This window comes from Perca fluviatilis, chromosome 9 (assembly GCF_010015445.1).
Source record: "Perca fluviatilis chromosome 9, GENO_Pfluv_1.0, whole genome shotgun sequence".
Classification (NCBI taxonomy): Eukaryota; Metazoa; Chordata; class Actinopteri; order Perciformes; family Percidae; genus Perca; species Perca fluviatilis.
Window position 1 is genome coordinate 4662186 of NC_053120.1, and position 10765 is coordinate 4672950.

The 10765-nt window shown below is 40.9% G+C and overlaps 1 protein-coding gene across 1 annotated transcript; it reads right to left on the reverse strand.

The window, feature by feature from the left end:
* Positions 1-3791: 3791 nt before the first annotated feature.
* On the reverse strand, positions 3792-8088 carry LOC120565687 (interferon-induced protein with tetratricopeptide repeats 1-like). Its single transcript, XM_039811616.1, has 2 exons — positions 7948-8088; positions 3792-5484 (listed from the first exon to the last, which is right to left on the reverse strand). The coding sequence occupies exons 1-2, from the start codon at positions 7953-7955 to the stop codon at positions 4182-4184; spliced, it is 1311 nt and encodes a 436-aa protein (XP_039667550.1). The 5' UTR covers positions 7956-8088; the 3' UTR covers positions 3792-4181.
* Between the last annotated feature and the right edge of the window lie 2677 nt (positions 8089-10765).

Sequence of the window (10765 nt, forward strand, 5' to 3'; positions counted from 1 at the left end):
CCAAGACTGCTTTTTATTTTTATCTTCTATATCGTTTTCACACTTCACTGGGACAGACATTGCTGCAAATACAATTGCTCATCAGCGAGGCGAGAGGGCATGAGACGGGAGGCTCCAGGTTGCAGCCAGAATGAATTTTTTAGTTTGACTATAATCTGCATTTATTTTATAGACGGACATATACTTTTATGGGTTGCCAGGTTGAGGGTTACAGGTTGCCAGGTTGAGGGTTACAGGTTGCCAGGTTGAGGGTTACAGGTTGCCAGGTTGAGGGTTATAGGTTGCCAGGTTGAGGGTTACAGGTTGCCAGGTTGAGGGTTACAGGTTGCCAGGTTGAGGGTTACAGGTTGCCAGGTTGAAGGTTATAGGTTGCCAGGTTGAGGGTTATAGGTTGCCAGGTTGAGGGTTACAGGTTGCCAGGTTCAGGGTTATAGGTTGCCAGGTTGAAGGTTATAGGTTGCCAGGTTGAGGTGACTAACAGGTTGAAAATTGTATATGGTGGATTGTGTGAATAAGATGCATTTCATACAAGATCTGGCAACTGGTCACCATTAGACAAACATATTGGTCTGATTATTTATAAAGGAGTTTGGGCCGTGCTGCAAATTACGGGAGTTTCCCGGGAGAAATAAAAAACCGGGAGAGGTCCGGGTCGAGATAGGGCTAAAACACGGGAGAAACCGGGAACAACGGGAGTGTTGGCAGGTACCGTATGTATATGCTATATTTAGTTTATAGTGACACTGAACATTGACAAATAAAAATGGACTAAAAAGAATTCACACATAGCCTCAACACTTTTTGTAAATTCGTAAATCTGCCTTAACCTCCCGATGTCCTCGGGTCAAATTTGACCCATTTTCAAAAGGTTTCTATATCAAAAATTTGGGTTTCTTTCAACCAAATCGTCCATAACGTGGAAAGAAAGTTGGAAAAAGTGACAAAAATGTTGATAAAAGGTGAAAAAAAGGTTGAAAAAAGTGACAAAAAATGTTGATAAAAGGTGAAAAAATGTTGAAAAAAGTGACAAAAATGTTGAGAAAAGGTGAAAAAAAAGTGACAAAAAATGTTCATAAAAGGTGAAAACATGTTGAAAAAAGGTGAAAAAACATTAGAAAAAGTGACAAAAACGGTTTTTTTTGTTAACATGACAAAACCGTCACCCAAAAAAAGTTTTTATGTGAAATTTTGACCCAGAAAAGTTGCATGGTTGACGGGAAGACAACGTCTTAATTTCGTGTTACTCGGTAGGCTGTGTATAGATAGATAGAACCCGTGTATAGGCATATCGTTTTAGTCTTGTGTTTTTACAGTCAACACATGTAAAGCCTACTTCTGTTTATGTGAAAAATATGTCACAATAATGATACAACACAGATTTATATATAAAAGACACAACACACTAAATGGAAATAAAGGTGATGTGCCTTTGAGCATCTTCTGTCTGCAGGTGAGCTGGGACAGCGGTTACCTAGGAGACGCCTGCATGATGACGTTCTGCTGCCACCTACCGGTGTAATCAGATTACTGTTTGTTACCACTTCACACTGACAGGGGTCAGTTTCACTGAAAAACACTTCTATTAGACACAACATCTCTATTTAATCATCTTTAACCTGTCACCTCGGAGATATTAATATACAGTTGTATGTGTTTGATGTTCATGTTGAAACCGGGCTCTCAAGTTTTGAAGACAGGCAAGAGTGACACCTCCCAAAAAAAGATCATAGATTGTTGGCGGGTTGGACAAGTCGCAGGAATAGGGGTGTTTCATTAATATTTTTATTATTAGTGTTTTTGTTGTTATTATTGATAATTGCTCAGATTTACACAAGAAAAGATTTGACACATGGCACTGACAATTCAACCAAATACAAAGTATTTATTCAATTTCTGCATGGTTACTTATGATAATGGGGGTGTCTGGGGGTCCTCCCCCACAAAATTTTGAGCATTAAACTCTTCATTTCCTGCCTTCTGGTGAATTTGTATGCACCTATTTATACCTTTTTCTGAATCAATTTATGCTGGAAATCTTTATGTAGGCCCTAAAGGTAAACATAGATTAAAATCCAAATATAAAAACATAATGGAATATATGGCAGTTAGGCTCAGGCATTCTGTATTGCTTTCATTTATTCTCCTGTAGATCGACTTTTCTAATTATATCTGAGTCAGCACACATGTAGCCTAGCATCATTTACTCTTCTCTTTTGCATCTTTTGTTGAGGAAGTAACCTCCTTAAATGTGCATATGACAATTATTTACGTCAATAATACATTAATTCATTTTAATGAATTAATAAACCCCTGGACTGTAATATGATTTGTTAGAGCAAGATTTCTGCTCATGTTCAAAACTTTGTGCACATTCAAAATATCTATTTTATCTGAGTTTTGGAGGAGTCGTGATACTTTGAGAAAAATAAAGTTATAATAGTCAATATATTTCAGAAAATAATCTACCTGCACCATAGTCTGCTGTGCATTACGTGATTGCTCTGCTGATACGGTAGATCTCAGACCTTCTGACAGAGTCAGAGCCCAGTTTGGGTCTCTGGTCTCTGAATGAGCGAATGTTTAGGGAAGTGTCTGTATGCTTTGCTTTTTTTTCATTGGTTGCTGCATTAAATCTTACCCAGATAAAATAGTGCTATTTTCTGATTGGCTATTGTGTAGCCCCTTTCTTTTTTTTTGTTTGGCTGATAAGTGGCAGGCTCGACTTAGACATTAAAAATGTAAGCTACAAGCCGTGGCTTGGTCACGGTCTATGGGCTTGGTAGCGTTGCATTTCCCCTGACTCGTTTCCTGGTTCTATTTCTCCATAAACAACATGAAATCAAGGAGAGGGTTAACTTGTCCTGCTACACATTTCCCACCATGGTCAGAAAGAACAGGAGGAGACACTTTGTTTCTCTCACTAGGACTCTAGAGTCGCTACTTGCTCCAAAGATAATCGCCGTCACTCTCTCACTTCTCCCTCCACCACACACTCCCCCCACACACACATGTGGCTCGACGCACACACCAGCGCACAAGCATAACCATCAGGCCACTTATGTAGACTACTGCAAGAGCTCTGCGTGGAGCCTCCGCACAACTGTAAAACGGCCAGACGCGTTTGATTCCTGCCGGTTCCATAGTGAGAGCGGCGCAGCCGGAGAAATGTTGGCCGCTGCGGCATATTGAATTTATTATAAATAATTTTTACGCGTGAGAAATACAATGTGTGGCGGGAGTGCGTGACAAAAGACCGAAATGAGTGACTGTCACGCTCAATGCGTGACACTTGAGAGCCCTGTTGAAAGTTAACCCTTGTTTTGTCCTCGGGTCAATTTTGACTCATTTTCAATGTTTATTATATCAGAAATATGGGTTTCTTTCAACCAAAATTGTCCAAAAATAATAGTTTAAATGGTTTTAAAACCGTATCCTGACTAACCGTTGACATGTACCAGTCTGTGATCCACTCATCATCCTCTGATCTTAATTATTAGTCGAAATAATTCATAATTTAAGTTAATATTAAGTATAATGTCACATAAATTAGGTTTATTGACCATGAATTAAAAGAAATGTTGACAAAAGTGACAAAAACTTTTAAAAAAGCGACAAAAACATCGATGGGAAGACAACACAAGAGTTGACAAAACAAACAGTTTGGCGGCAGCTTTCAAAAGTTATAGTTTGGTTAACGGCCATCATCGTCCTGTGTGAAGTTCTGCAAAATTGTGTAGAAAACATGAATTTCTTGTATAGTTACCACCAAATCAAAACATACTTAGAGAGGATTTCTTAATTCACATAATGTTTATTTAATAGTATCGTGTAGGCTACAAATGGAGATCATATTCAGGTTACACATCAAGCTAACTATTACATTAACAACCATTTATTGTTCTTACAGTAAAGCAAACTTCATACAGTATTATGTTCTTATACAAAGTAGAGCTACTCTATTTCTGGACATTAAAAAGCCACGTAGCAATCAGGAGGTCTTCACTGTGAGTTTCCTCACTTCCATTTTGACTTTTTGAAAGAATTTTCCACAATTTCCTCAAATCGTTCCCCCAAATCTTGTGCATATTATCAAATGAATAAGTATAGGCTACAAATTACATGGAACGCATTACCTATGTTGTTTTTTCTTTCTGGATTAAGAACCAGTGCTGTTAAAAACACTATGGCTCTTGCAGGTTTTCCAGAAACTCTTCTATTTCTCTACGCATGTAGCTTTTGTATTTCATCCTTTCCAGAGCTTTGATGCTGTTCCCACGAAAGAAGGACTGATGCGGTATCGCTGCTGCCTTCATGTGATATCGTATTGACGTGTTGCGAGCCTGACGGTTGAAGTTTAAATATTTTGCGTAGTTGTTGTAGAGCATCTGTTTGTCTCCAGGTTCCAGATCCATTTCTAGCAGTTCCTGGTATATCTGCTCAGCTTCATCCTGGCTGTAATTTGACTTTGCGTATATATTTGCGAGGTCTATTTTTTTCTCAAGGAAAGAATGAGGGTAAAGAGCAATCACCTCTTTATGGAGACTGATTGCTCTGTTTATCACGCTTGGATTTGGGCGAGTGTAACTGAAACAAACAATCTTCCATTTGTAGCAGAGTGTAGCGTATCTCTTCAGATAACGCTCATCTGGATGGGTTCTCAGAGCCTCCTCTATCAGGTCAATGGTCTCATCAATAGAAACATAGTTTCTGTAAACCCTTAGTAAAGGATTAATACCACTGTAGCTGCCGACAGGATTTCTCAACACCTTTCTGGCTAACTCGCGTGCTTCATCTTCGATTCTCTCTCCCTTCTTTGCACATTGCTCAAGGTAGAAAACAGCGAGGTACAAGTTCTCTGGATCCTGTTCCTTGGCGATTCTCATTTTCTCCAGAAGGTCAGCCTCCAGCCCTGTGTCGCTGTACTTAAAAGCATCCACTAACCCTAAGACGTAGCTGGTGTTCCACTCCACCATGTCTGGCTGCATCCTGATGGCTCTCTGGAAGTAATCGGTAGCCAGCTTTTTGTTAATGTTCAACTCCGCCAAGGCCCAGCCTTTCTCAGCGTAGATCTCTGGATGGAGCTCATCCTGGGATGGAGATGGGTATTTATTCATCAGGGCGTTGACCTTAGACAGGTAAGCCTGACTCTCTGCTTGGTCTCCCAGGTGGTGGTGCAGCCACGCCAGGTTCCCGTAGTTCACCACCAACCAGGGACCCTCATCTGCGTTTCTTATCTTGCTGAAGGCCTCTGCAGCCTTGTTGAAGAAACTCTGGGCGTCTTCGGTGAACCCCAGCTTGTACTGAATGAACCCCCGCAGGTTGTAAATGTGACCCAGCCAGCTGTTCCCCTCCTCGGGGCCGATGTCCGCCAGCTTCTCCCTGAGACGGTAGAGTTTAAATGTGCTGGTGGGGTTCGGTTCCCAGGTGAAGTGGCACTGCAGGGCCTCCAGTTTGGACTCCAGTGTTGTTTGACTGTGAGCAGCACTGATGGAGAATAAAAATAAATATTAAAACATATCATCAGACTAGTAAACAAAATGCTCTGAAGTGAGCCATGTTTGGATAACTAGCCTACTTTTCATGTCATTGAGGAAGGTGGGGGGGGGGAATAAAAGATAGAAGGATGCATGGAGCATTGAATAGAGTAATTAACCCTTGTGTTGTCTTCTGGTCGACCCTGCACTTTTTTTTTAAAGGTACTTTATTTTGTCACATACACATACATGTAGCGAAATCCATGCTCTGTATTTAACCCATCCCTCAAGGGAGCCAGACCAACTCCAGATCTGAGCCAGTGCCTTCATCAAGGGCACTGACTGGAGAACCTAGTACATGTTTTTGATGGTGGGGGAAACCAGAGCACCTGGGGGAAACCCACACAAACATGGGGAGAACATGCAAACTCCACACAGAAAGGCCCGGAACGACCTGGATTCGAACCCAGAACCTTCTTGCTGTGAGGCCACAGTGCTAACCATTGGGCCACCACGCTGCATTCTGTCTTTCTCGGTCAAAATTAAGACTTTTTCATGACTTTTTTCAATGTTTTTGTAACTTTTTTTCCACGTCTTCGATGATATTTTTCACTAACACCAACTTATTACCAATAGTTTTACACGTATGTTTGGAATTCATGATCAATAAATCTCATTTATGGGAGATTAGACCTGATTTTGAAATGATGAATGATTTTGACTAATATTAGAGGAATGTGGTGGAGAATCAGTCTAAATTTAGTCAGGTTTTGAACACCATTTACATTATTTCAAATGCTATACAATTGAATGCCCACAATTCACTGAAAGTAGTAATCGAATGCCAGCGCCGGCCCAAGGCATAAGCGAACTAAGCGGCTGCTTGGGGCCACCAGGGGGCCCACGGTCACATCTGGGCTCCCGTAGTTCAGAATGGGCCCAGTCCTCCCCCCGCGCGTTTGCCATGGAGATACACAAACAACAACTACCGCTGACCTGACGCAGCGAGTATTGGACGGAGTACCATGGAGCACCGTCAGCTGGTGAGAAGTGAATTACCTGTATGTGTGAAAACAGCTTTATCTCTCGCATCCGTCTAGTTGTTGTTGATAGCATAATTATATAATTTGTTGAATATATAGCATAACATCATTTTGTCATTCTTTTACTGAGGGTGCCCCCCCCCAATATAATGGTAGGGAAAACACTCAAATGAATTTGCATAAAATTGGCATATTGTGTGTGTGTGTGTGTGTGTGTGTGTGTGTGTGTGATCTTGTCATTTATTTGTCATCTGCAGATTGATTTTAAGAAGGGGGGAAGAATGGATTTAAATCATGAATCAGATTTTTTGTGAAAAAAATCAGGGATTTTTTTTGAGGGCATATCGCCCAGCCCTACTTCCTACTAACACAGTGTCTGTCCGGCAAACCCACAGCTGACAACCATGCAGCTAAACTAATTGATGTGGTTGCTAACGGTTAACACGGGCGGGCTATTGGTCAGGACAAAAAATCTAAATATGCATCCCTATCAGGATAAATAGAAAACATGAACGTGTTGCTTGGCCCTGAAGCCCAAGTAGTTGTGTGAAGTCACTACCTTATTAAGTCAAAAAGCAAAAGGCTATGAATCTGAACAAATTTAGGTATTGCCCTTCTCAAGCTGACCATCCCACAAATGCACCAGAATACAGGAAATCACATCTATCACATTCAAAATTTTCTGGGGAGCACCCAGACGCCCCCCTCACGGTTGCACAAATAGATTAGGGGGGGAGGGTCCTTATGCATCTGTGCCCAGGGGGACAGTAGTTCATAAACCGTCACTGTATTAATACATAACCTCACTGTATTAATTTATAATGTAACATTATAGCGTGACATTTGTGTCAATAATCGTCAAGCACAGGTGACTCCGTGTGGTGGGAGGGGTGGCCCCCAAATCAAATTCTGCTTAGGGCCCCCAAAAGGCTCGGGCCGGCGCTGTCGAATACTTGCAATTGTACTTCATTTTTTGAGTAATTTGGTTAAAAAGAAACCCATATTTCTGATATAGACGTTTTGAGAACGGGTCAAATTTGGGGACAACAGGAGGTTTAAGTAGGTCAACCAAAGTGCCTGCTCCACTTTTTTTGCACTATTTTATTCCACCCTTTAGTTATCATCACATACATCAGACATACATCATATATATATATATATATATATATATATATATATATATATATATATATATATATATATATATATATATATATATATATATATATATATATAATTGCTACAAGCATTTAGCATTTCTCCAACTTCTTGTCTAACAATAAGCCTAGCCTATATATAGATTGTAGATTTGTAGGAGCTATTATGAATATTTTGGGTTCTGGGACTCCATAATAACATAATAAATAAATCATAATGATATACACGTTACTCATACAATAATATGAAATGCACAAGGAGCTATTACTCACCTCATCATTCAGTTTCCTCGACTCAGTTCTCTAAATATTCGGCTGTTTTCTGCTCTTAAATGCTGCTTTGGGTTCGCTGGTATAACGTCAGTGGTGTCCAACTTCTGCTTTCCTCTGAGTTCTGTTGTTAAGCACGTGGCTTCAAATGGTCATACAGAAGTCTAAGTGAATGCCAGTATTTGAAAATCGAAAACCACACACCATGACTATCGTTTGCCAAGAATGGAAACCTACAGGTTCATGTTTTAAGTTTTCTTTTAGCTATGATACCACGCTACACTGGATGAGACATTCACACACAAGGTGTCACATTTTTATGGTTGCATCTTCCCATCAAAGGGAAATATTAAGATGTCAAATGCTTTGATTTAAACATGCTTAGTATATGTGGACACTTTGAGCAGCGTCTGACTGTCTGCAGGGTTTAGATTAGATTAGATTTGATTAGACTTCAAACATTAAAACACAACCATGACATTGAATGTTAACAAACATTAAAGTCCCAGTGTGTAACGTGTTTAGTTGTTCATTATCAAAATCTGTGTTGCCCGTTCACTAACTTGTCCTTTTTCATGAATATTTACCACCACCATCAATTCCAAGAATTCCTTTTGGCTTGACATTTTACATTTGCATTCGCATGAACTGGGGTAGACGCTCCATATTCATGCTCCATCTTGAAATACAGTAGCCGGTAAGGGACATACAGGACTTACTGCTCCGCCTTTCGCATTTTTGGGGCACATGATAAACTCACAGCTGCTGCTAACCCTGCTAATGGGTATCGTAGCTTCCCGGCAAGTTTGAAGAAGGAAACATGGAGGACCACACATATTCAAAATCCAAATTTCAGGAACAGGAGTCTTCTTCTTCTTCACCCAGAGAAAGAAGAAGGATATTGCAAAGAGCGAGAGACCGGCTTTTTGAAGCGTGAAGGCTACCGTAGCTGGAATACCTACTTTGAACTGCGTGGCGCCAGAGAGTTGATTGCGATACATGATCTCAACGCTAGATGGGAGAAATTCCTACACATTGGACCTTTAAAGATATAGCACATTTATATGTCACTCCATTAAACATATAACAATTGTGCAATGAGCAGAAACAGCAGCAGGTGAAAAGGAGGTAGGATACAGCCTACAAGAGAACATATTTTAAATACCTTTTTACGTCTTTTCTAATGCAATTATTTTGCATTCACTGCCTCTACGGCATCAGGAACAAAAAGACCTCTTATAAATATTCCGGGACTCGCCCTGGGGACCATAGGCACCGATACCCTGGGTGCTCCGGAGCTCGAGCACCCACGGAAAATACCGAGCACCCACGTGTACCAGACTGCCAGTAGGCTACATTCATTCAAAATTAAACATGGCAGTTGGTGCTGAGTGGAGCGTCTGTCATAGTGTGATTGGTTAGAGCGTCAGCCCACGGAGGAAAACGTAAAATCGGCGCCTATGCTCGGGACCCTGAATCGACAGCGGCCCTTTTGGGAGCAACTCAAACTCAGAGTTTAGTGCAGAGGTGCCCAAATTCTTTCATATGAAGGGCAAAAAATGTATCTGGATGAAAGGCCATGGGCCAAAAAGAAAATGTTGATTTTTATGAGAAAAATGTATTATATTTGATAGAAAATTAACATAAAAAAAATCTGAAATAACATTTTGAAAATAACACTGCTCTTTAATCCGCATTAATCTCCCATATTACAGAACGTTTACAGTTATCACTTGCAGTAGTGGGAGACATGAGCCTTGTTTTTCAAAAGTCTTTCAACATCAGGGCTCCAGCTGACTTACTAAATGTTCTTTTATCAGTGTCCCACTGCCTCGATCGCTCCATCTTGACCGGCTGACTCAAAACCAGTGACGTCAGCACGGCTCACAGCACGTGAGGGGGAGCGGGAGAGAGAAGAAATACCGCCATTTTTGTCACTTTCAAAGTAAGAGGAGAATAAGCATGAGCATGTCAAATGCCATGGGGGGCAGGGGCGGATCTAGAAAAATATTTATGGGGTGGCGAGTGGGGGGCAGGAATTTTTGAGCGGTGGCAACATATGTCAGACATATATATACTGAATTTAATCACAGTTATCACAGTTTGATGAGAAATAGTGTGTACACACTACAAAAGGGCACAGGCTGCCATTTACAAACTCATACAGACACACTTCATCTCATGAGGTTTCATGTGAAACAGTTCATATTAGGAATAAGTGACCATACAATGTGATCTCACTTAATAGGAGATAGAAGTGTGATAGAAGTATATTAGGAATAAGTGACCATACAATGTGATCTCACTTAATAGGAGATAGAAGTATGATAGAAGTAAGGGGCATTATCACAGGACAGGCATTAAGGTAAGACACAGGTGATGAGTGGCAGAGGGGAAGCAAACTGTTTTTGACTGACTGCAGTCAGACATTGGAGATTCACGCTTGTAAATTGTCAAATTGGCCGTAACTTTTAATTTGTTGCTGCCAACTGCGATGGCAAGGCTTTCTTTTAGTCCACCCTATGCCACCCCGGTAGATCCGCTCCTGATGGGGGGGCCAAAACAAAGGGAGCACGGGCCAAACTTGGCCCGCAGGCCCCAAATTGGACAGCCTTGGTTTAAGTGGGCGTGAGGCATCCCCAGATATCTGTCTGGCCTTCCCGAGTACCACACTGTCAAATATGAAGAGCTTTGACAGCGGTTACCTGGAGACACCTGCATTAAGACTCTCTGCTGCCAGGTTACTGTTTGGTTACTTAACACTTATTTTATACCCAAAAGCTTCAATTATTTTTCATGTGTTCATATACAGTATAAACTT